This window comes from Alosa sapidissima, chromosome 5, assembly GCF_018492685.1.
Source record: "Alosa sapidissima isolate fAloSap1 chromosome 5, fAloSap1.pri, whole genome shotgun sequence".
Classification (NCBI taxonomy): domain Eukaryota; kingdom Metazoa; phylum Chordata; class Actinopteri; order Clupeiformes; family Clupeidae; genus Alosa; species Alosa sapidissima.
Genome location: NC_055961.1, coordinates 23,648,731 through 23,675,533, shown reverse-complemented (window position 1 = coordinate 23,675,533; position 26,803 = coordinate 23,648,731). Strand labels below are relative to the sequence as shown.

At 41.2% G+C, this 26,803-nt stretch overlaps 1 protein-coding gene across 1 annotated transcript; it reads right to left on the bottom strand.

The window, feature by feature from the left end:
- Positions 1-1,146: 1,146 nt before the first annotated feature.
- mtnr1c (melatonin receptor 1C) lies at positions 1,147-26,803 on the bottom strand. Its single transcript, XM_042092360.1, has 2 exons — positions 26,236-26,803; positions 1,147-2,051 (listed from the first exon to the last, which is right to left on the bottom strand). Exons 1-2 carry the CDS (start codon positions 26,429-26,431, stop codon positions 1,177-1,179), a joined length of 1,071 nt encoding a protein of 356 aa, XP_041948294.1. The 5' UTR covers positions 26,432-26,803; the 3' UTR covers positions 1,147-1,176.

Genomic DNA, 26,803 nt, shown 5'->3' with positions numbered 1-26,803 from the left:
TTATGCAGCTTTTAATAAGACATAGGCAACTAGATATTGAGAATGCTCTAACAGAGTAGACCGAATACTGTCTTCCCATCAAATTTGAATTGCTCATAAGCCAGTGGGCAAAGTTAGTTAGCATGGAATTTCTGTTATCCAGATTTAAAGGTCTGCACAGTAATGAACTAAACCAGTAACCTCAGCCTTGGTAGACCAACATTCATTTAGCATTTTGTTGTATCTGGTAGGCCAAGGTTATGCTCTGTTCGCCAGTTCACAGCTGAGGTAAGCCCATGCCAGCTGTTTTGCAGGACACACACACACACACACCACAATCTGGGGTTGACAAACATATTGTACCCCGCTGTTGTTCGCTGAGGTTGCAGAAAGAGGGAATTAAACAGCCTGCATCTGAGAGGGGTCACTGACCTGAGAGATGAAATCAATCCGCCCGTGAAACACAAAGACAGAAACCTTTTGAGGGCAACCAGGATAAGCGCTATGTCATCACATCTGTCCTTCCCAGGACAAATCTGGTTGTCGCAGCTCTGTCTCTGCGAATGAGTGATGATCGCCCTCATCACAGGTTCAGGAAGATTAGACTGAATGAAACCAGCGTGTGAATGAGATGATGTTTGAAGTGACCTTGCAGCTATTACAAGCTGGATAGAATATTATTAGCTGTTATTACCTTATGGATGATAATGTTAATGAAGAGGAGGAAGGAAAGTGGAAACAAACACAATATTTTACCTTGATGATGATGGCCTTATTATCTATTGTCTCTGCATTTGCTTGAAGGTTTATGAGAATGACAAAAGTAACATGCCGTAGGGATGGAGAAAGAAGTGATCATTTTTATCTGAGAATTCAAGCACCATAACATCCAAGTCAAACATTTTCATAACAATATATAAGCAGCATCAAAATATGCCAAGAAAATAATACATATTTTCAAACTCTATATGTCAGATAAAAATCTATGCTACATATTTAATCGTGTGTGTGTGTGATAATTTGGTTGGTTTGTCAGTACAAGGACACACGCACACACACACACACACACACACACACACACACACACACAGCACTAATGTTCTACAAACAACCAGTGACAACATTATAAAAAATTATATATATTATTTCTATAGTTATATAGCCCCTACCAGTGGTAACCCCCTGACCCCTAACCAATCACAGTTGGGCCTCCATTAAGTGGTTGTTGGTCGCTGCTGGTGACTGCTTGCTCTTGAAGCCGTCCGTGGCACACTTTGAGCTGTCCATGAAGAGTGTGCGTGGGGCACACAGTGCCAGCAGGATCTGTTTGTATTCACGCCGGAAGTTCTGGTTCAGCAGGCCATACACCACTGCGTTCAGGCAGCTGTTGAAATACGCCATGAAATAGCTGGTGATGAACAGCCACTCGGGCACCTTTGGCGCCACCCGCTCTGGGTCAATGGCCACGGCCAGGCCGATGAGGTTCAGCGGTGCCCAGCAGACAGCAAACAGTACGAAGACCACAAACATGGTGAGGAAGTTGCGCATGTCGCCAGGGCGACCCCGCTGGCCCCTGCGCGAGTCCGGCGGCTGCACACGGCTCTTCACCCGGATGACCAGCATCCAGATGCGCAGGTAGCAGAAGGAGACCACGGCCAGCGGCACCAGGAAGTGCACCACCACCACGCAGATGGTGTACGAGGAGCTGGCCGTCTGCGTGAAGGTGCAGGAGTAGACGCGTGGGTCGTAGCTCAGTGAGCCCACTAGGAAGTTGGGCACGGTGGCCAGGCAGGTGAGCACCCAGGTGAGCAGCAGGTACAGGCAGGTGTTGCGGGTGGTGTAGAGGTGGTCATAGTGCAGGCCGTGGCAGATGTAGCAGTAGCGGTTGAGTGCGATTGCCGTGATATTGAAGACGGAGCCGATGACACTCAGGCCCATGACGAAGCCACTCAGCTGGCAGTGCAGCGAGCCCATGGTCCAGCCATTGTGGAAGATGGCCAGCAGTGCCAGGGGGTAGGGGTACAGCGCTACCACCAGGTCAGCCACCGACAGGCTCACCACAAAGATGTTACCTACCAGGGAAGACAGACCAAGCAGACTAAAAACAAGCTCGACCAAAGACATTTTAAACACTGCAGTATTTCTAATATCAACACAACTACTTTGGCGATGCCCGGCCTATTTCAGCTGTAGATCTCTATAGAAATATACAAAAATGACACCTTATTAAAACTAAGTTATCAAATACAAAAGTGTGTGTCAGTGAAAATTTGTGTTGAAGCACAGGAACCTAGGGAAAGAAAAGCGACCCCTTAGACTCGTCACTCCATGGAAGTGTGCTACAGGCTATTTTATCTGATGAAATCCCTTCAAGATTCCATCTTTGTGGAGATAGTTTCAAAGCAGCTTAAAGCTGACGTTTGGGGGCGGGAAAAAAAACCCTTCAGAGACCAAATAAAGATGACTGTCCCCAAGAGGGCAAAAATAGGACTCACTCAGTACAGCAACAGCATGCAGTTGTAAACACCTTGAGTATCTGTGTCTTCATGAAGGTGTTGGAATCTCTAGCATGACATTTCAAGCACAACAATTTCCCTCACGGGATCAATAGAGTATATATACTATACTATACAACAGGATGTGAATTCTAAAATAAATAGTTTTTCATGTAATTTTTAATGGGTTGCATTTACAGGGAAATGTTTCTATTTCCCTCATAATAGCACCATGACTGTTAACTTGAACTGAAGCCGTATTGCAGAATTCTTGACTACAGCAGTTGATACAGTGTCATTGCGGCAATGCTTGCAAACAGATAATGGTGCCATACCCCGAGAGCAGTTTGGGGAGGAGATTAGGTGGGAGATTAGTTTAGAAGCACATCCAGAGCCAAGCTGAACCCCCAAATTGAGTCACAAAAGGTTGTGTTCTTAGCCATGGTTCTGAATGGCTATAGTATTCAACATACTCTGTGTTTAGGATTATGTAGATTGTTGATACAATCAAAAGATTAAAAAGGAAGAGGAGAAAACACCTCTACAGTAACACATGTCTAGTAGTTCATAGAAACCCATGGCTTGACCACAACATTTCCAGTCACAAGCAAAGAGATACAATATGTTTGATCTCTTCTGTAAGGCTCTATTGCTGACACATCCTAGGGCAGTGTCTTATGTTCATTTTAAAACAGTATCTCAACTGAGCTGTTTGTATTTCCAAAGCAAGGATTGAATAGAAAACCAGAGATATCCGCATAGACTTGGTTGAGAATGTGTATCTGTATCACAGCGCATACCTTGTGCTTTCAGGAAGAAGATTGTTCGATAGTAAACACATTTGTCTTAAAGGCAATCATTTTTGAAAGCAAGTGACATTATCTGGCCTGATCAGTAAAATGTCTAACACATCCAAGTAATATTTCAAAGGTCTACAGAGATAATACATTTAGAAGCAACCTAACTATTAGCCTCGTGGGACCTTTCCAAGCCACAGAGACCTGGGGTCTGAGTTTAATATGAGCTTGACAAATGCACCATTGTCTAGGCCCCGTTGCCTGCATATGGGCTCTCAGACAGTCACAGAGTGTTGATTTGTAACAGTGAGCGATACCAGCTCACGGTGACCAAGTGTGCTATGAGCTCCAGGACCTTGACATCATTACACAAGAGATGATTGAGAGAGAGTTAGGCGGTGAGAAGCAGGTCAGAATACAGAATGTTTGTGATGTATAACCTTGACCTCCGAGTTCTCCTGTTGATTGAGAAATGATTGTGTGCGCGCGCGTCTGTGTGTGTGTGTCAGGTCAGGTTATCATGTCAGGCTGCAATTGGGCTACAATTGGATGGTACACATTTAAACATCACAGGCATCTTAACAGGGAAAAAACAAAGAAAAGTACAGTACCATAAAATAATTTAATGGAGTCAATGAAGACCTTCTGGCTGCCTTGTCCACACAAGAATAGCTCAAACCCAAACAGATTTCATAATCAAAGTAGCATGAAATTTCATTCAACACAGATCACTAAACTGACCCTGTTCTCTAACTATTTTCTGACTTTGCACAAAGAAACTCTTCAAGCCATCATATGACCAATGGAAGAAATTATGGATTGAGTACACTTTTTATTGCCTATTCAGAACAACAATCCAGTGATTGTGAGTGAGACAGATTCCCTTGTATGCAATGATGGTTTGCAGACTGATGATAAAAAATGACGGTAATGGAAAAGTTCACCTTTTCTTAGGACAACGCTGGTTTCTCATTTTAAATTGTTGATAATAACTGTGCTGACTCGGGAACAATATGTCTTTTGTTGAGTGAGGATTTTTTTCCAGGTCAAATAAAGATGCAGACACCGAATTTAATTCTGACCTCAGTCACTGTCACTGTCCCCAGTTCTTAACCAGACTCTTTTCTTCAAGGATTTTATGTCACAAGAAATACTGTGAAACATGTAGCGAAATGGCATTAACTTCTTAATTCATTGATTCGACTCAGTGAGGTATCATAAATCACCATGTGGAGAGTTTGGTGTAATTTGTTATTTGTGGTGTACATATTAGAAAAGATTTCAAAGTGCTTGCGCCCTCCAGGACTATGTAAGTTATTTCAGTCAGATTCTGTCATCCTATGGAAATTAGCGGAAGATAACATTTAGTCAAGTCAAGTCGGCTTTATTGTCAATTTCTTTACATGCACTGGTCATACAAAGAATTGAAATTTCGTTTCTTACTTTCCCATGCAGACATAGACATACTTTAAATACAGACATAGACATACTTTAGACATAGACAATAAACATTAAATTAAAGTGCGAGACTGAAATATAGAACATATATCAAAATATAGAAATATAGGACATATATCAAAAAAATAGAGGTAGTTGTGTTGTATATTTACATAGTCTTAACAGTTACATGAAGTTTAAACTTGTGCTTGTGTGACCTGTATATTTACATTAATATGCAGTAATTTCAAGTATATCAGGCTTGATGTGAAGCAGCAACACGTTAGGCTGCGCAGTCACAGTGCAGTTCCACAGGGCGGTGTTGGGTGGGGGGGTGGTGGGGGGGTAGGCTAGACAGGATCCTAGGTTCCTAGGTTCCTGGCTGGCTGGTGGGTGGGGGGGGGCTGTCAGTGATGGGAGAGTGGGTAGATTGTTCAGCATCCTGATTGCTTGGTGGATGAAGCTACTTGCAAGTCTGGTGGTGCAGGAGCGGAGGCTCCTGTACCTCTTTCCAGAGGGCAGGAGGCTGAACAGTTCGTGTGCAGGGTGGGTTGTGTCCTTGACAATCATTAGTGCTTTGCGGGTGAGGCGGGTGGTGTAAATGTCCTGCAGGGAGGGGAGTGGTGCTCCAATGATCCTCTTAGCTGTGTTAACAATGCGCTGGAGGGTCTTCCTGTTCTGATCTGTGCAGCTTCCGCCCCACACTGTGATGCTGCTGGACACGATGCTCTCGATGGTCCCTCTGTAGAATGTAGTCATGACGGGAGGCGTGGCACTTGCCTTCTTCAATTTGCGCAAGAAGTAGAGGCGCTGCTGGGCTTTCTTCGCCAGTGATGCTGTGTTGGTGGTCCAGGAGAGGTCGTCGCTGATGTGCACCCCCAGAAATTTTGTGCTGTTCACTCTCTCCACAGCATCTCCGTCGATGTACAGTGGTGGCAGTTGTTTGTGGCCTCCAACATTTACATTTATTAATTTAGACAGTAATGCCCTCCCCTCCCCCCAGACTCGAGGTTGCCAACCCGGATGGCGAAACACTACTGACTTTGTGATTAGTAGATAGGTGGAGGGTGGCGCATCAGGCCAAAACACAACATGACATGACAAAACACAACATCAACATCAGTTGAGGGCTGCAACTTCACTTTTTAAATGACAATATCCTGGCCGGACTACTGTTGTCAGTGATATAAGTATTTGAAATGAACATGATTTCTTAATGTCTAGTGACATATCAGGGCCATTTTATGATAAATTGAAATACATTTCTTACATGTGGTTCCTTTAATGCCTTGTCTCTGTCCTAAACCATCTTCTGCCGATATTCAGAGTGGACATCCCTCAAGGAGTGTTCAGCTGACTGTCCAACTATTTGAAAGGGGTCTCTGTGGTCTTGCCTTGTGGTCCCACTGCTAAATCAGTGATGCCTCTCTATCTCAAGCAGCACAGAAATGCTCCTAAGGCATATAACTGATGCAGCTGTGCCTTCTCCACATGACTGTCAGTGTGAGACATTGTCTAACCCCACAGACAAGTCTCACCACACATATATATGAAGTTACTTGGCTTTGCGCTACTTATAACCTCCAAATCCTTAGATGCCCCTAATCTCCTATAGACCCTTTCAAGAGAGTTCCATTATCAGCATGGGCGGACTGGCCATCTGGCATACCGGGCCAGCACCTTTTGGGCCGATAGAATAGGCTATATAATTTAATCAAGTTGGTACAGTGTCGGCCCAAAAGGAAGGACAATCAGCGGCCCATTGGTTACATTTCCATATTGACACTCGACTGATCCAATGAAAGCTCACGTCAGGCCCCACCCCTCGCATTTTGGCTCAGAGCCAGGATTTTGTGAGCCGTCAAAAGTTAATCGAAGTTGCCTACACGAAATTGCGGAGGGAGCAATTCAGCAGTGACAATATTGCAAAAGTAACACCAATGTAGAAGCTTCAAAAATACAATATTGCAAGTAGGCTAGCATATGTCAGCAACATGTTAAAGTTCGTTGAGTTGAACGAGCATGTAAGCAACCATACAGAGCAGAAGGACAGTGAGCAGGTGGTGGAGCCTAGTTGAGGCTACATGATAAGAACTCAGTGGTGGAGCAGGTAGGCTACTGTATGTGTGACATCATGCCATGCTGACGATGATGATTATGATGACTTATTAATTGCGGTGATATGGTAATGATAACGTAAGGCCGTGCTGTGATTATGATAACAAATAGCGCAACTTAAATGTTCTAAATGAATGATTTGCAAACCCGGACAGCAAAAGACTGTCAAATCGATGTTAATTGTTGGTGAGATTGATCAGTTTCCGTCAGACGCCCAAAATTCAACATCGATGGCATGAGTGGTGGTTGGTCTCTCAAAGTAGAGCGTAGAAAGGGTTCTATCTTGGAAGGGTTATCATGGTAAAGATGGGCTAAAAGACTGTAGACTGACGGAAATCTAGGCTACAAAACATAAAGTCATATTCATGCACAAGCCAACTAATATACAGTAACATATGATAGGCTACTGGAAGACATCAAAGATAATTAGTTAATGTAGCTATAATGTTCCAAAATACGTACCAGCAATGTAGTATAGCCTACAGGAATAAAATATTTCCAGCAACAGCCCTGTTTATTTTGTGTTGTCTCAGTTGTCCTACAGTGATTAACGTCTACGACAATCTAGGTATGCCTAATTTAGCTCTTTACACATAGGCTTCAATAACTGTTTGGTGCTGCTGTCAGTTGAGCATTGTATAGTTTAAATGTTGAATAATTTGAAATGATACTTTGAAATCAAGCAGAAACTCTTCTTTAATAATTGCTTGTATAGCCTAGGCTACTTGAATATGGAGATCATGTGCTCCATGGCTACTATACCTCTGATCAGTCAGAGTGATAGCCAATGAGGCCTACATCACTTTCAGTGCTCCATGACAGTTGAAAATATATGCATATTTAAGGGTAATTCAAATATTTTGTATTTAATTAGGTGTGCCCGACCGATTTGAGGGCCGCTTGGACCAAATATGCCAGGGCCGATTTTTGGTCCCAGTCCGCCCCTGATTATCAGCATCATAGTAGGCTTCCGTTTTAACATTCCATATGTTATCTTAATGCAGAGGAAGTCGATTGGGAACCAAATAGAACATTCAAGCATTGTTTTTGTTTTTATTGTTGAAAGGGTCTATATTCCATTGCATCTTCAATTATTTTACTGATGGGGTCCAGGGAGAGGCCCTCCCTGGCAACACCATATGAGATTCTTCATCATTCTTTCTTCCAGGAAGACCTTCCAGCTCTGGTCTTCTGGTTCACCACAACTGTCAAAAAAGATCCAAAAAGTGCTCCCAAATAGGAAATGGGGTTTGCAACGAAAAAGAGAAAAAACTACGGTTCAAGCAGCCACCTGAAAACTCTTAGTCTAGACTTTCCAAACAGTGGACATAACAATGAAGCATCCAAACAAAATGTTTTGGAATCCAACCCCGAATCTTCTAAAATTGCAGACCTAGTTTGGTAAAACTACACTAGTAGGCTTAGGGGAGAGTAGCACTCTGAAATTTGGTCTGGAGCACAAAGATTAAGTTTATTAAGTCACTGTAATGAGAAGGGCTTTGTGATGGTGTGTAAAGAATTTTTATGCTGTCGTTTGTCTTTGAAACAGTCCTGCCGGGATTAAAAGAATGCCTTCTTCACAGAAAAACTGGCGAGTACACTGGAGATTACAGATCAAACTCATTTAAATGATGCATAAATAATCAAAGTTGATATGACCATATTAGGAGATTATCCAGGGTTCTCTTGCTGTTGTAGTTCTAGACCTCTGTAATCCACCAGAGAAAACACACAGGGAGATCTTTCATAGAAAAATGTTTTGAGAACCAGAAAAAAACACAACAACACTCCAGCAATCCATGAACTTAAGAAATAAAATTTGTGTTTATTAAAAACACATGAGGGGAAATTCTAATGAAAACAGCATCACAGGAGTGTTATAAGACTATGAGTGTCAGAAACAAACACAAAATGGAGTGAAAATGGGCACACATGGACACATTAATGGAAGAATAATTTCATATAATAATTTAAAAAAACATTTCTCTACAAACGCATCTTTTACAATTTGATTCAACTATTAATTATGATATCAGACCTTTATTACACCATGTTGATACCTGCTATTAGATTCTGTTGAGTAACTTGATCAGATGCTGATGTATTCTTCAAACTGCTGCATGTGACTACTCTCCATCATATAAAATGTTACTTCATATTTATGACTTATTATGGATGAAGAGCAAACTATCAGTGGCTCTTAAGTAAATGTTCAACATTCAGCCTGCTTTTACTACACGCTCAACTACAATTAAACTGTCAATGTGTCCAACTGTTTAGCGTCACCAAACTCATCCACAACTGGTGATTGCTTGATAGTTTATGGTGGGCAAAGAAGATAAAGTGTGACAGTGATTGCACTATCCCACTTTCTATACCAGCCATATGTAAATCTGACAAAAAAAAATCTTTCACAGAATTGCTCTAAAGTTTCTCTTACTCGTTGCCACTTCTGATAAGGGACAGTGAGTGGATATGTAACCCCTTACGTCAGCAACGAATAAACATGCAATTTACAAAAGTTTAAAAACACTTTCTCTTATTGCATCTTATGTGCATTCCATACATAGCCACAGCAATGTTTGATATATCCTTGTCATCTATGGTATGTCATCTGTGTGAGTCTTGAACACAAACATAGCTGTTGTAGTGGCCAGAGGAAAGAATGCAAGCTAATATTTGTAGAAGAGTTAAAGCAGGGGGGGTCAAACAGAGAGAACTTCTGTCTTCCACAAGCCTGTGCATGACACACAATAGAAATGGAAATGCTATCTTTACTCCCTATTCATGAGTTTCATTAGGTCCCTCTACACAGGTTTATTAATCAAGCACCATGCAGTCTGCATTCATAATCTAGGTGCTTGATTTTATACACCTGTGGAAAGGGACCTGATGAAACCCATGAATAGGTACTTTCCGATATTTTGCGAGTGGCTCTCACCTCCCATATCAGCCCTGGCAGTGGCGGCATGGCACAGATAAAAATGTATGAGCTGATAAATAACGGGCACGCTGACCTGCCCTGTGCCGCCTGGGAGGCTGAACCACACAAATCTACACTGAGGACATATACAGTAGAAAGGCACAGTTGTTCTGATTCAGCTTCAGACATAAATTCCCTGAAACTGTCTAGACCTCTAACCCCTGGGCACAGAACATCAGAGAGAGAGAGTGAGAAAGAGCGTGAGAGAGGTAAAAGAGAGAACAGTTTTCACTCACAGCTGAGTTGACAATAGGCTACTGGTAAGGACCGCAATGTTGTTTACCTGCAAAGACTAATCTACAGTGTCCAGACCAATTAGTTCAATTACTTTCAGTATATACTCAACACATGTTCATCCTCAAACCATGGTGTCTAACTACATATTCTTTCAATAAATTACATTAAGTCTAAGAAATAACTATTGTGTAATGAATTTCCTGTTCATTGTATTTCACATATTTATATTGTACCATTCTAAATTTCACATACAACAGGCCTGACCATATCAGAAATTATCATAAAGGTTACAGGCTCAAGAAGAGTTTAGAGGAAATTATTTAACCACATTTGGGGTAAGCCAAAAACCATAAGCAATCTCTCATTTAAATCCCCCCAAACCACATATCAACTATTACTCACACTGACAATCTTACACTCCCAGTGGAAATGCTTTCAGAATTAATCCTCCCTCTGATTTGAAGACAGAACAAGCTAAAAGTATCAAATACAGTGATTAATATGTTTTTTTTTTCTGAATGTCCTGTGAATCATGGCTGCCGTCTCCCTGCTTGATCCTCACAGGAGTCAGTTCTCATGGTATCCTACGGTATTTGGTCTGCAAAATATGGTCTGTCAAAAGTGGATGTAATTTTACCTGTTGCTGATTAAAATAAGCTCTGCTCTGAATAAGGACGCAATTACATAAACATACTGACAGAAGGGAAAGAGAGAGAGAGAGAGAAGCGAGGTTGTGGAGGGAGGGAGATAAAAGGAGAGAAAAGAGAAAAAGATACTGTATGTGTCTGTGGTTCAGGTGGACAAAGGAGTCAATTCAGAAATGGGAACCAGAAAAGAACCAGGGACATAAAGGACAATAAAGTGTGCACAGTGAAATTATGACCGAAGAGGAAACAAAGGTCCGCCTTAGGGGTCAACTGATATCTATATCTAATGCCCCTGGGTGGCCAATAACCGATATTTGACCGATATTTTGGGCCAGTATTAATTTGTTTAACTGTTATTTGGATATTTGGCTGGTAATTAAACAAACTTACTTGAAAGGAATCATGTAGCTCCGACTATACTGTCGCCAAACTGAAAGTGCAATTTAGCCTACTTCTTTTAACTACAACCACATTGGGACACTGTGTAAAATCGTGTGTCTGCATTAAATTTCCAAGAAAGGTTCAGTCACCCATCTTAAGAAACCCAGGCGGTAACATCAAAAGTGTCTCAAGTGAATGTATTCTGTACTCTATAGTGAGAGTGGTGCAGCATATCAAGCGTGTTTACTGCTGTCACATATCTTGAGGTTAAGTTGCCAACCAGCAGCCTCTGTAAAGTAACGCTAATTAAAAATGATTAAGTATAACAATAATTGTAAAGTAGTCTATATGGTGATACATTTTAGTTTAAGTGAACTTAACACATTTAAACAAATATCAGCAAATAAAGTGAGTATAAGGAGACCGATACCAATATAGACCGATAAGTGTCAAAATGGGTCAAAACTGAGTCTACCTGTAGTGTGCCTCTATCCTAACATTCTCAACATGACAGATAAATTGACTCCAGGTCAGGGGTCCCTTTTCCCAAAAGCATAGTTGCTAACTACGATGCATCTTCCTTGGTAGCGTCACTGACAAATGTGAGATGACCGTATTTGAGTCACACATAAACAGTACAGAAATACGGTGTTGAATATCGGTCGTATTTCGGTCACATTTTGTTAACAGCTAACAAATATTTTCCAAAATTAAAAACCTGATGTGTGACAACATGAAGCTTAAGTGTTTGTGCATGCACAACTCAAATCTACGGAATCACAATTAGCAGTGACACTATCAAGGTACTATCATAGTTAGCCAATATGCTTTTGGGAAACGGACCTCTGGCTGCGAGTGGATCCGGGACATATCATTCTCTCTCTCTCTCTCCCTCTCTCTATCTTTTTCTCTCTCTCCCTCTCTCTCACAGACACACACAAAACCATAGACAGATAAACATACAGGGAGACACACAGATAGACACACACACACACACACACACACACACAGAGAGAGAGAGAGAGACACACACACACATCTCTCTCAGATACACACACACACACCAGTGAATTTCACACACTTCACACTTAGGTCGCATGATAACTGATAGGTATAAAGAGGCGACTGCTTTCAGCCTTATCACTGCTTCGCACTGGGTGTTCCTTTCTTCTCTCCTCATGAGACACAAGCTCATGCTGCGGCACAAAAACGCATTAGTATAAGCCACAAACAGTGATATAAACACCACAAAGTACAAACAATGACAGACCAGACAATGGTACCGGTTAAGCCTACAGGGAAATACTGCCTCTGCTAACTTCCAAATGATCTGCCTGATGATAGCTTGAGCTAATAAGCAAAGTAAGGTGGTCAGGAATGTACAAAACCCTGTTCTCATAATGTTCCACGTGCATGGATAAAATGACAGGCAGTAGATTTTATAAATGACAAAAGACACAATACATGTTTTTTTTTCTGAAATCAATTAAGAAAATGAATTGGAAAACTGCTGTTTTACATTGCATTACATTGTATTATAATATACTGGACTGTATGTAATGCACTGTAATAATTTGGAAAGATGACTCCCTGTGAAACATAATATAAAGACCAAACCCATCCTATAACTGTCTGAGCCCCATCATTACTGTTTCTTCCAGCCTCAGAACCAAGAAACTGCACTTAGAATTTCTGACTCCGTTTAACTTGTTTAACCGAATTCTCTATGCACCTATTGCCCTCTTTCTCTCTTTTTGTTTGTCTCACACACACACACACACACACACACACACACACACACACACACACACACACACACAGACAAACACACACACTGCAATGTAGTGTTTCAACAGAGGATAAGTAAACTGTGTGCTTGGAGTAAAAAGCAAGCCAGGGCCACCATTTCTCTCACCTCCACTCTCTTCCATGACTCATGCAGTATGTCATCCCATAGGAAGCACATATGCAACACACTCTCACTTTCAGAGGTCAGACAAAAAAAGTGAGAAAAGGTCAACGGGAGTGAACTCAAAAACAATATCAAAACAAAACTCGCCAACTCATACTCCCAGGTCATCCTCAGCAAGTGCTGCTTCCCAAAACCTGCTGAGTTCTAAGTGTGAGCTGCATATTTTAATCTAAAATACGTCAGAGAATTCTATTTCAGTTTTGCGTGTGATTCTACGTAATGAGCTGACTGCGTATAATAGAGAGCTTGCTACTCATCGGAAAGACTTGGAGACGAAAAGGCATGAGGGGCACAGACTCAGACACACAAAGTTAAAGTCTGTCCCAACACTTTCACTGTGCTGTAACCCATCACAGACAACAATGTCTGTCAGATGCCATATTGTAAATGTAAATACAACCTTTTAAGTCTAAATGACAATAAGAGTAAGTGCTTAAATTCAATTTTGTTGTTTGTCTGTCCTGCCTGCAGATTGGTTTAATGGAACTTTAAGTGGGTTCCACATGCACTCAGTGGGTTAGCTAGTATAGAAACACTGTGGTGTGAGGGCAGGCCACAGTGCCTTAAGAAGAACATACCGAATTTGGGAGTGCCTATTCCACCAACAGGAGGTTCTACTTTCATAGATCTCCACTCAACTGGCCAATGGACACACATCAGGCAGCGAAGCACATTCTTGTATTTTTCCTTGCAGCAGCTCATGGATGTCATGGGTGTCTTTCACCAGGGAGATGTTTCACACGGAGAGAAAAACAGGCATCAGCAATGTCTTCACCAGGCTCCAGTTAAAGGGACACCAGGCAAGCCTGATGCTTTTTCTCTACGAAACTCCCCCTCGCTCGGTCTGAAGCTCTTTTCCTTTTCTTTGCGTCTTCCGTCAAGGGTTTTCGCTGCTTCTTCGCTGGCTCTGCCATTATACACACGTTTGCTCTCTCTCAATCTCTAGCGTTTTGTTAGCCTGCCTCTGTGCTGTAAACTGATCCTGCTTCGGTCAGCGGGTAGGATACACCGAACTTGCAAGTGGGATATTCTTCCTACAGGCAGTAGGGGCGGGCGAGAGAGCCTTCATTCGCCCCGTAATGAGTCATTTAACCATATACCGACTTACGAGGATGATTAATTAACACGAAAACATTGCCTGGTGTCCCTTTAAGTAACAGGGGCATTACTCAGCTTAAAATGTCCCGTTAATCAGTGGAGGGTGTGCCGGTAGTGGGCTGCATGTTGAACAATGGCTGCCGGGGCATTTACCTCATTAAATATTCATTAACCATCACAGGGTGTCCGGGCATTGCCTCCTGTAACGTCTCTGCCGTTCAAATGAGGCGTTTTATGGGCTCTCCCTATCAGGTCAACACAAGCAGGACAGCTGGAAATCATGTTTAATGTGTGGGCCTTTGAGTGGCAAACACCGCACCACCTTCAGACTCTGCCTTCATTCCCTCACACACAGACAGCTTAACGGCATCAAAGCCTTCCAGGTGCACACACATGCACACTCTCACTCACTCACTCACTCACTCATTCACACTCATAAAAGGGCAAGTGTCAAAGATGACCATATAAGGTGTGGGCTCCATTCTCGTGTTCTCTAAAGCAATGAAAACAACCAACCTCACACAGCCAGCTCTCTTTTGGCCCTCCCGTTTTCAGGAGGCTATCTTTGTCTGCGTCCTCCATAGATGAGCTTTGACAGAGACCACTCAGGTCCATGCTGGAAAGAAAACTGTGCTCTTGGGAAACACACACACACACACACACACACACACACACACACAGAGGAAGACACATACATACACACACTCACACACACACGCATGCTCCATCAATGCAACATGACATGAGGGAAATGTAAGGTCCCTCTCAAACAAGATTCATCTTGACACTGCGTCACAATCATCTATGGCAGACCACTGTTTTCACATTTGACTGAGGCATAATCCAATCCATTGGACAAAAGCATCCACTTGTATTGCACTCCTCCAAGTGCTCCACTGTGGGCTATCACAAAACTTTTAAAACATCTACACACACCCACACAAACACACACACACCCACACACACACACACACACACACACACACACCTCAACATGCTCACATCAGTCGTAAAAAACTTTCAAGTGGTTTGAAAACATCCAGGTTTAGGGACGATTAGAAAGGATTGTAATCATTTTAATAACATGGGAGGTCTATCACAGATAAAAGGTAGGGGGTTGTTTGAAAAATTACTTTCAATGTATGCAGACACTCTGAGGCAATTACCTTGCCTTGTTTGAACTGCAAATGTTGACACAGGAGCAAAAGATATAAAATACTAATTAAAACCAGAAGTGAAAAGGTCAACTTTGAGGTACTTTAAAAAAAACAAAAAAAAAACAAAACATGAGAGCTCCTGGCTAGATTCTGTTATTCTGAGTGTGACCTTAACTGCACGATAACAAGGGGCAACTAATGGAATGCTGTAAAACAGAATATACGGACACGATCACTGGGATCATGTGACACACATGGTCAAAGAAAAGCTGAAATATTCAGACAAATAATATAAATATTTGAACCAAAGACAGTTTGAATTAGTTTCAATGGTGACTTAAAGTCTATGCGGATACCAATGCACCACCTGGGCCACAACTACTGTACATTTCCCAGTGCTCTCCGGCCTTCAATTCTGTTCCTCCTGCCCTCACTGTTGCAGTCACATTGTCCATGCTGCTGGTTTTTCATTTGAAGTATCTCTTCTATTTAACACTGTCAATATAAACATTGTGGACTGTAAAAATGGTTTGACAACCCGACAATTCATATTCTTCCACATACAGTGCCTATAAAAAGTATTCACTCCCCTTGGATACTTCCACTTTTATTGCTTTAATAAATAGAATCTTTATCATTTTAATTGGGCCTTTTTTTACAATCATTTACAAAAATCCCCTCTTTAATGTCAAAGTGAAAACAAATCTATTCTAGCTCCATTGACTTGAATGGGATTTCCCAAAGTTTTACCGGTCATTATTTAAGCAATAAGCTGGCCAAGTTTCATAAAGTAAAGGCACAGCAACTAGAAATATAACCAGTTATTCCTAGATAATCATTCTTCCACCAAGAAATATATTTCCTCTATCTGAACGGTTGCCAACGGTTGAGACGCAGCTACTTTAACTTTTGTATCAAGTTATGGTAGCACAGTAATATAGAACGAAATGCGGTCAAGGTGTATGTTTATGCTGCATTTTACAACGGCATCAAACACGATTCAGCCAATTTATTTTCCCAATAATGACCGGTGTTCTATACATTATCCCTTACAAAATGCAAAATAAGCGATTGCATAAATATTCATCCCCCGTTAAAGTAACTGACCTAAATCAACAGCCGTCCAGCCAATTGGTGCTAATAGTCCCACAATTAGTGAAATGGAGATCGCCGTGTGCAGTGAATGCGTATAGTATAGCAGGCGAATCGAATGTCATGTCAACAATATGGTCGCAGCAGTGTTTACGAATAAGCCCTATAGACACCAGCGTCTGGAAGCTCCAGTTACTGGTCAATCAGTATTCCTGGCTATAATTCCACCATAAAGACAAAATAACACTCCAAACAACTCAAAGAAAAGGTTGTTGACAAGCATAAGTGAGGGATGGATACAAAAAAAATCAAGGAAGTTCAGTGATTCATCATTAAAGAATGTAAGGAATATGGCAAATGTGCAAATCTGCCTTGAGCAGGCTGTCACCACAAACTGAGCAACCGTTCAAGAAGAATATTGGTGGGGGAGGCCACCAAGGCCAGGGGCGGATCTAGACATTTTTTCCTGGGGTGGCGAAGGGGTGGCATGAGGTTCCAGGAGGGGGGCCATGGACATTATTCAAAACTTAAAATTCTACGGATTTCATTGAATATTTTGTTCAATTATGTTTTGTTCTCTACACTACATTACACAGGGTGGGAGGCAAATCGGTGTGTTTTGGATGATGTGGGTCTTAATATGTGAATTTCTTTCTCTGTGTAATTATAGTGTCAAAAAGCAATTCTAGGGAGGTTTGGAGGTATGTTCCGCCAGAGATACCCTCAAATGATTTCTTCTAGTTTTGAGGGAATATGGACACATTTATAAAATAAGCCATCAATAGATTTAGGTTATCTGGATTGAAACAAGATTCTGATGATTTGGGTATATGCTCCCCTGGAGACATTTCTTTTAGTGAGTTTTGAGGGAATATGGACAAATTTAGTCATACAAAATAAGCCATCAGTAGATTTAGGTTATCTGAATTAAAACAAGATTCTAATGCAGGTTTGTTGCAATGATAACCATGACTGTGACTGTCAAAACATTTCCATCTGATTCAATAAAGACTCAGTCAAGTAAGTACCTTCTTAGTCAAAACATTCTTTTTGGATTTATTATAAATTGTATAACAAGAATGTAATTATTAATCTACCACCTCACTAATAAACATGCAAACACACACACTGGTGGACAGTAACTAAGTACTGGGTATGGGTATCTAATTCAATTATTTAATTCTTTGGAAGGTTTTTACTTCAACCCCCACTACAATTAAAGGCCAAATATCTTTAGCAGGGATTAGAAACGGTTCAAAGAATGAAAATGAAAACCAGAAACGAACACAGTTTTTGGAAGGACGTAACTGAAAACGGGAGCAAAACCAATTTCACTTGTTCCGAAGTGAAAACGTCATTTTGTTATGAATCGGTATCTTCCCTGCATAATTGGCTAGAACTACTAGTTGAAAAAAAAGAACACTAATATCCAACACTATCTAACTGCCTTTTCCAAGTATGTAGTCTAAATTACTGAAACAATTTGTTAAATACCAGAGACACTAGGCAAATATGTATAGGCCTGTCATGCAGTTGGTAGCACCATACATAGGTTAGGCTATTGCAAGGCTTAAAGCAAGGACATTTTCTGTGCCTGAAGTTAGGCTATCAAGCATTTTTAAGACCTAATATTATATAGGTATTATAATATTATGATATAAAATAATGTTTTTGCTCATAACGAACCTAAATGAAAATCATTCTGTTTTCAGTCCCTGATCTTTAGTGCCAAATTATGTTTTGCCATTCACAATCTAGGCTACTCACTCACTCACAAAGTGGTGAATAATGAAGTACATGTATAGTTACTGTATTAAAGTACCTTTATAAATCTCCTATTAGGAAACAACCTTAAACACGAGTGAACAAGCAACATGTTAATTTCTTGAGAAAACAAACTCCTGTGCTGGCCTCAGCTTGTTGGTTCATCTACCAGCAAATGATTGAAATCTATCACCCAATGAAACTGGAAGATTTAACTGGAATCTAAGCAATCTCACTAAGCTTCATATGTGATCAAACGCCTAGTCTAGTAGCCTAGGGTTTGTTTGAAAATAGTACATTTACTTATTGTGATTGAGTAGAATTTCAGTCATGTAGGCTACTTTTACTTGTGTAGATTGATTTACACCATGAAAAGAAAGGAAAAAGAAAAATGCAACCCGCAGCATGACACCGATTAGATATCCTACATTGATTTGACATTTCGACCAAAATTGGATAGTCATAGATGCTGGGAAAGTGGATGCATGACAATTTTGAGAACCCATGTTGAATTATCACGTGTATTAATGGGTTATCATCGACAGCAGTATTTACAATCAAAGGTTATTAACTAGCGACACACACAAATAGACTAACGTTAAGCTACGCATGAGCATGCCCTTATTATCTGACCTGACCATCATCGAAAAATTTGATGAGACAAAGTCTTGCGGATGTAAATAACGTAGACTAACAGTGAGGTTGTTGCCGGGTTAACTGATTATGGACTGACTATGGGTCTGATTATGGACTTTTTCGACTTGGTGGTCAAACTTACCACTTCGTTGTACAGACGTTGACATCTAGTTCCATGCACTGTGCACTTGCTGGGCTGGTGAAATTTCGCGGGGGTCACTGCGCTGATGGTGATGGGTGAAACCATTGTGAGGGGGCAGGGGATTCTAAATCTGCGATTTCTATTTGAGAGGAGTTTGGTGCGGGTTTCACACCTTCTCACAGTTCTCAGACCAACATGTATGAACATAAAATATACTTAAAAAAATATTATCTGATTCATAAATGGGGTGGCAAGACTGTGTCCTAGGGGTGGCAGCTGCCACCCTTTGCCACCCCGTAGATCCGCGCATGACCAAGGCACCTATGACAACTCTGAAGAAGTTAAAAGCTTCAGCAGCTGAGATATAAGAAACTATGCATACAGCAACTTTTGTCCGAGTTATTCACCAGTCAAAGCTGGGTGAGTGGCAAAGCTCTTATTAAATCTCGACTAAAGTTGGGAGACTCCAATGTCAAATGGAAGAAGGTTCGTTGGTTTGATGAGACGGAAATTGAGCATTTTGTCCATCAGACTAGATGCTATTTCTGGCGGACACAAAACAATGCACATCACTAAAAACGCACCATCCATAATTTGAAGCATGGTGGTGGTAGCATCATGCTGTGGGGATACTTCTCAACAGCAGGGCCTGAAAGGCTTGTAAAGGTAAAAGTAAAATTAATTCAGCAAAATATATGGAAATCCTGGAGGACAATCTGATTCAGTCTGCAAGATAAGTACAACTTGGGAGAAGAATTTCTCTCAAGCAAGACAATGATCAGAAGTACAGCAAAAACTACACAGAAACGGTTTAAAGACACCAAGGTGAATGTTCTTGAGTGGCCGAGTCAAAGCACAGACCTCGATACTATAGAAAATCCTATAGACCTATCCACGCAGACTCCATACTTTAATTGCGGTCAAAGGTGCATCTACTCAATGCTGACTTAAAGGGGGTGAATATTTATCAAATCACTTATTTTGCATTATATGTTTTTAATTAATTAACATTACTTTGTAGAAATATCTTTCACTTTGACATTAAAAAGGGGATGTTTGTAAATCATTGTAAAAAAAGGCCAACTTAAATCGATCAAGATTCCATTTATAAAAGCAGTAAAAGTGGAAATATCCAAGGGGGGTGAATACTTTTTTAGGCACTGTATAATGTTTCAATACGTATGAGTGCAAAGAGAACTTCCATTTGCGTTGTCTGAGAGGCATGACCATTTATTCAGTGACTTTCTGATACTACATTAGAGAGGGAGACTGTTGCCTCACTGAACCTTTAAACTTTTATTGGACAAGGGACTTCTGGAGAATTCTAGCGAGCAAAAAGTGCGCCAGGACCACCAGACGACAAGTGTCAAGAAGAGAAGACACTAACCCTGTGCCTTAAAATAGCTGAAGACAAAGCTGTCCAAACTGCCTTTTCCCCCTTCTTTTCTGTGACTGCAGCTTTATTTCACAAGGGTCTTCTTTATTTCATGAGTTTGTCCTTATCACACTCTCCAGTCTTCCCTCTAGCCCTGCGGCACTAGCGGAAACTGGAGCTTCAGTATTATCCCTGGATGCATAGTTGAGTAGCCACAGCCAAGTGCTGCCTGCCTGCGAGTGCTAAAGCCGCTCTTTTTTCCCCAGCGCTGCTGCCACAGCAGCTACTATGCGTAGCTGCTGGAGCTGTCACTTATATCGGCCGCTGGACCTTCCCCACAGTCAAGGAGTTGGACACATCTTGGTCATTTTTGTCCTTTTATGTCAGATATTGCGCAGAGCCAGCCAAACCATGTACTTGGAACCATCCCTAGATCCAGGAGAGTTATGAACTGCTGTCAGACTCAACGGCACCAGCAGCTTAGCTCACCACTGGGTATACCCAGCTGACCCCAACCTGGCACTGACACAATCATGCACCTTTGTTTGCGTTTCCTTTACATTTATCTGTGTTCCCTCTGAGTTAAATGGCACTGACCCACAACTTTACAGTGTTATCATACCCAACACACCCACAGGGCATTAAAAGAAGACTTGTATTATGAGCAAACAAACAATCAAGAGATTGTCACAAAACTCTTAAACACCCGTCAACTGCAATAACTATCATTGAACAATAATAAATCATAGCCTGGCCCTAACCCCAATCTTAAATCTGGGACTAGTTGTCCTCCTCAGTGTAAAAGTGTCAACTGACCAACTGACTGGACCTAGTGATGACAGTGCTGACTGCTGAAGATGTGGGACTGTGTTTTGTTTTAATTCTCATTATATGAAAATAGCCTCACCATGACACACATTGTTGACATATTTTGCCTAATTTGTGCATACAAGTCAAATTATGAAACTGTGGTAAAGGGATATATACATTTTTCATTAAAAAGAAACATTTGTCAACTGTTTTTTCAAGCAAAATGACTAATAGATTCATTCCTGTATTGGTATGTCGAAAGGTTTTGAGATATTGGCCCCTTGCAGTTGCACACTTATCAGCTGTGGAAATTGGAAAACTAAATAATCTAATATCCTAATGGGTCAGCATAACAAGGTCATTGAATGTCAAGTCCATGATGTATGAACAAAGGTTTTTCAGGACATAAGATGGACAGACTTCCAAAGAGACTTCTTCAGCACCTTAATGTATACAGTAGGACCTGGATAAGAACATAATCATCACTTTCCATATTACAGTGATCTGGGTTTCAGATATGCCTTTATTAAGAATCTCTATCTGGGGCAAACTGGTGCTGAAACAGAACTCATTAGGCCTTTCAAAAATATTCTTCATTCTTACCCTGAACCTTAAATATAGTGGCCTCATATCACTAGAGATGGGATGAGAATATTATTCACTGTTATGATTGACAAAACACCAAAATCAAATACCCGGAAAAAACAACAGTAGCGTGACAAAAAAGGAGATTTGCACTTGGAAAACCAATGATCGCAGGGAAGTGGAATTTTAAAAATGTCAGTGACACGTTTGGCTGAAATTGATCTCTTACATTGACAGAAAAGCAAAAAGTCACTCTGTCCAGTACAAAGTGAAACAAACAAAACAAAAAAACTCGGACTGAATAAGTAACATTCTTGTCATAGTATTGTAACTGGCAAACAATGACCTTAAACTGTTCCTGGGGTATTTCCAAAGACCATCATCTAATGTTGTTTGCTGCAGAGTGAATTAGCATTGTTATAGTCTCTGGCTTAGAAAAGTCTTGAGATACTTAAAAACTCAATCAGCTGGTGGGAAAACATAGCCTGGCATAGCCTAGTCTCTATGTTTACATTCCCCTCAGCCACCAGTTAGGCAGGCCAATCAGCAATGAAAGGGGATGACGTTAGTTTAGAAATCGAAAGTGAATGAGGTAGACGGTAGATGGTGCAAACATAAAATATTGACGTACATTTATACAGGAAAGGTAAATCCATTGTTTCATGACCGCTGATCCGGTTTACTTTTTGTTTGTAAAGGTTAGGCGGAGTAGGAAGTAACATTAAGTAACATAAGTAACATTCAACATCTTGAATTTCCCCCGGGGATCAATAAAGTATCTATCTATCTATCTATCTATCTATCTATCTACATTAGGAATCCCTGATCAATGTGATTGGTTAGGCTGGACAATGATTTCAAAGTTAATGCAGAGTCTACACCCATTATGCTAGGGTTGGAAACATTTCCAAATTGTGAGTACCCAGACTCTTTAAGTAAGTATTTATCATTAAGTAGTGTGTTTGGTAAAGCAGGCTAGGAGAAACAGGAAATGTGAATGTTTGTTAAGGGCAATTCCATGCAAAACGGTCACATCCATAACGGCAACACAATGCCATGTTATTTAGTTGGCATTATGGACGTGACAGTTTTGCGTGGAACTGCCCTTAAGAGAAGAGAATATAAAGAATACAATAAAATTATCATGGGAGTGGAGAGAGATAGAGAGAAAGAGAGAGCAAAAGAGGCTTGACAGGAGAACTAGAAGAGCACACACCTCTCCTAAGAGTGACCATACCCAATGATTAAGAGGGCACTTACAGCCCACTGCATTATCCAGCTCTCAGATGAGAGGGCTGACCAGGACCAGGGCAGGGCCTCCTCTTAGTGGGCTGCTTATATCCCGCAGGGGTCTGCTTGAGCGGAGCACATTGAAACCCATTTGTGGCATTTTTGCCTTGTGTCGAATAATGGCCCCTCTTACGTTAGGCCATTTTCCTGATGAACATTTCATAAGTTTGTCCTGCCGTTGCTGGGGTCTCGGGAGCTGCTGTATAACACCAACAGCAGGATAGATTGTGATTGGATGTGGGCTGTGATGCACTTGGCTAATATGTGAACAGGGGAAAAAAATGTCTCTCACCTTTAGGAAACTGCCCGAGAGGTAGAGAAACACAAAATAAATAAAATAAAACGCTGATATTAATTGATTCAACCTCCAATAACTATACGGTATTTTGATGCCAAGATGTGCAATACTGTGACTTGAATAATAGACCTGAGATTAACAAACTCATGCCAGCTGTTTGGTCGTCACGGACCTCCAATGGAACTGTACAAAACGGCACTTTATTTGCTAATGAGAAGAAGAACTAGAAGCTCTCGTTGTTCCATTAAAGACATTAAAACAATGGAAAACACGTGGGTGTTGTGGTGAACCTGTTCATAACCAACTCCTACCCTGATTAACCCTAATGACTCCCAAATTACCCTACACATTTTTGCATCTTGTGAACATTTATTTTCTTTTAAAGCCACAAGCCAATATTTTCAACACTGTCTTTCAGTGTAACACATACATGACACAATGTCTTTACATGTGTTCTGGCAGCAGTGAGCAAAGGGCTATTTTTAAACTACCACACCATTTGCGTTTGACGGGCGTTATCCGTGAGCCACGCTTGTGCGGTTAACATGCTGTGGTGCGTCCATCGGCACCTAGTAAAGCTGTCTGCTGGTGCGCTTGCAAAAGACCTATTTTCGGAACACGCTGCTGGGGACTTTCGGCACGGTGATCTCTCCTGGGTTCAGGATTAGGAACTATCATAGAAAATGACAGGGAAAAATTCCACAATCGGGGGGTTTCCTGCCTCTTTTTGCATATCACACACAAGCATGTCAGAAACACTGCAATAGCGTGGCAATCCTGCTGCTATACTGCAGAGCACATCTGCTACACAGGCACATCCCATGCTCTTGTCCATAGAGTCAGCCCTGTAAGATATAGATAACTGTCTTGAGACTGATGCAAGAGTTTAAAAAAATGTGTACATTCATTTAAAGCAAGAGCAGCAGTACTGCTAGACAGGCAGGCAGGTCATAATAGATGAGCATTGAGAAACTCATTTTTGTAATGTTCAGAGGCCCCCTGCATCATTTACAAGACAAGGCTCCTTATTGCAGTCATCTGTCTTATTAACAGGGAGTTCAATGGAAAAACAAATATAAAAGACTGTTCATGGAAACGAATGTTGGAGTGATCTGGAACTAACAGGCGAGCATCACCACCTATGTGACTCTAGTTTCATATATCTGTGACAACAGCTGTGTGCTTTCCTAATCCCATTTACAACCTTTTGCGCTTCACTCGCAACAGACCTTCTCCAACCCCACATAAATAAATCATTAGCACCCATGCTAAAGTAAATAAATAAATAAATAAATAAATACAGCCCTGACATAATCCTTTACAGCGATTAGGTCACATGTTTCTGCCACCATTTTTTCATGGTGCTATGCTGGCTGCAGGCATACAGGCAACCCCTTCCACATGCATAATGCATGCTTGTATTATCAAGAATGGGCCTGTGATTGAATGGTGGCCCCATGCACCTTCAATAAGCCAAGAGGGAAATGGTGGGGGTGGAGAGGAGGGGATGTGGGGTTGATGGTGATGACTGAAGCAATGTGTTCAGCTCCTGGATGAGGAGTCAGTGGCCATTCCCCTCTCCTCTCCTCTCCCCTTATCAACCATGCACTCACAAGGGCAGTGTAATCATGTCCAGCCTCCACATCAACCAGTCAAGACATGCTATTGCAAATGATGTTGCTCTCTAAGCCTCTTTCATCTCTATGGACACTGCTCGGACCATGAACGCATGCATGCTGACTTCATTTAATATTTCATTTGGTTTTTAAATATATTTTACAGAGAGGCAAATCAGGTTAAGTTATACAAAACACTGACTTCAAAATAACATGTTAGCAGAACAACCATTTAAGTGTGAAAGAGCTGATTGTGTGTGTGAGAGAGAAAGAGAGAGAGACACATATAAAGTTGAAAATAGACAAAGTACAGAAAGAATGGCTAACAACATCATGCTCACTGCTCTTGAGGGAAATTACTGAATCGCTCGCTGAGAGTATCTGTCTATCAAAGACCTTATAAAAAGTACAGTCATCCCAAGAAGAGAAAGGGATGACTGTTTTGAAGCACAATAATACTCTTCATCAGCATGCTGTGGGCCTATTTGAGGATGTTCTCACCCATTCTGGCATGAGGGAATAAAGACCACAGTCTTCAGGGCAAACTGAAGTTACGCACTTCAGTGTTTTGTGGCTCAACTGAGTACCACTGTGTGAAAAATATTTCAGGTGTCACCTGAAATAAATCACTAATAGCCTCACACATGGTGTGATGGTGCATTAGGGTATTTTCGGCATCACCTTTCAACACTAGTAAACAAGCATATACAATGGGGGAAAGGGAGTTTACAAAGACTTCAGAATATTTTTTCTGGCCTAGCCTTGCAGTCATGTTGATCTAAATACTATAATGAGTTGTCATTCATGTTGCCAACCAAGTTGAGTAGAAAAAATCACTATTTGTAATCTTTCGTCTTAGGCTATATTATAAATTTCTACTATTTTAAATACATGCAAAAATATTCCTTTCAGCTTCAGACTCATAATATGCTACCCCCCCCCCCCCCCCCCCCCCCCCAAATAAAATAAATAAATACACAAACAAACTACAAATAAGTTGTTTTAAACGACTGTGTGAATTAGATGTTTTAAGATCACTGGAAATCCTTGATTTAACGCTGGATCCAAACAACAATTCTATTTCCGTGCTGGCTCGAGGAGCGTTTCAATGTAATCATGGTTTTATAACATTGTGGTGTGAGGTGGCTAATTTCGACTAATTGTAAACTTTACATGGGTAGGCGAGCGGTTACATGTAAATGTTCAGATTATTTACCTTTCACTGTCTCTGGCAAAGCGTACATAAAACAGTTACTAAAGGTTGCAGCTTTTCATGGGATTTTTGGAGTTCTACACAAACATCGAAATCCATCTCCAGTTTCATACCTGCGTTCCGAAGCTTCTTGTTTCTATACACAGACAGGATGACGAGAACGTTCCCAACGATGTCAACCACGATGGTAAAGATGAGCACACTGGCCAGAGTTGTCGCTACTCCGGCAGATGTGGTATGAGAGGATACACTTTGATTTGCACTCTGGGACAAGCAATCGATACAGCTCAAGTTCACCTTCAGCGCCATTCCTGATTAACACTACTGTGGAACATCAAAGTTTTTGTCCGCTCCAAATCCGGGAAGCAGGGTCCTTAAACGTTCGAATTTCGCTGTGAGTGTTCAGGAAACCCATGGGTTCGCGCGTTATTCCCATATGTCCCCATCCACGATGGTTTCGGGACAGTTTGCTTGAAGAGCATACAGCGCGTAACCAACATATTGTGTTGCCACGACGATTCCCTGTCGCGTCCTCCCTTTACTGAATTGCATTACACGAAAATTTGATTTTTTTTTCTGACAGTCTTATTACTCAATTACCGTGACGTTGGCTAGTCTCTCGAGATTTAAGAGATAGAAATAGCTCTTGAAGTCCTTAACTCTTGAAGCCCTTTACTTCTA

Excerpts from the sequence above, each read along its gene's own strand:
- mtnr1c (XM_042092360.1), bottom strand. The coding sequence starts at position 26,431 with ATGGCGCTGAAGGTGAACTTGAGCTGTATCGATTGCTTGTCCCAGAGT. Across the intron at positions 2,052-26,235 it reads CAAGAAGCTTCGGAACGCAG|GTAACATCTTTGTGGTGAGC; the intron begins GTATGAAACTGG and ends CTTCCCTGGTAG.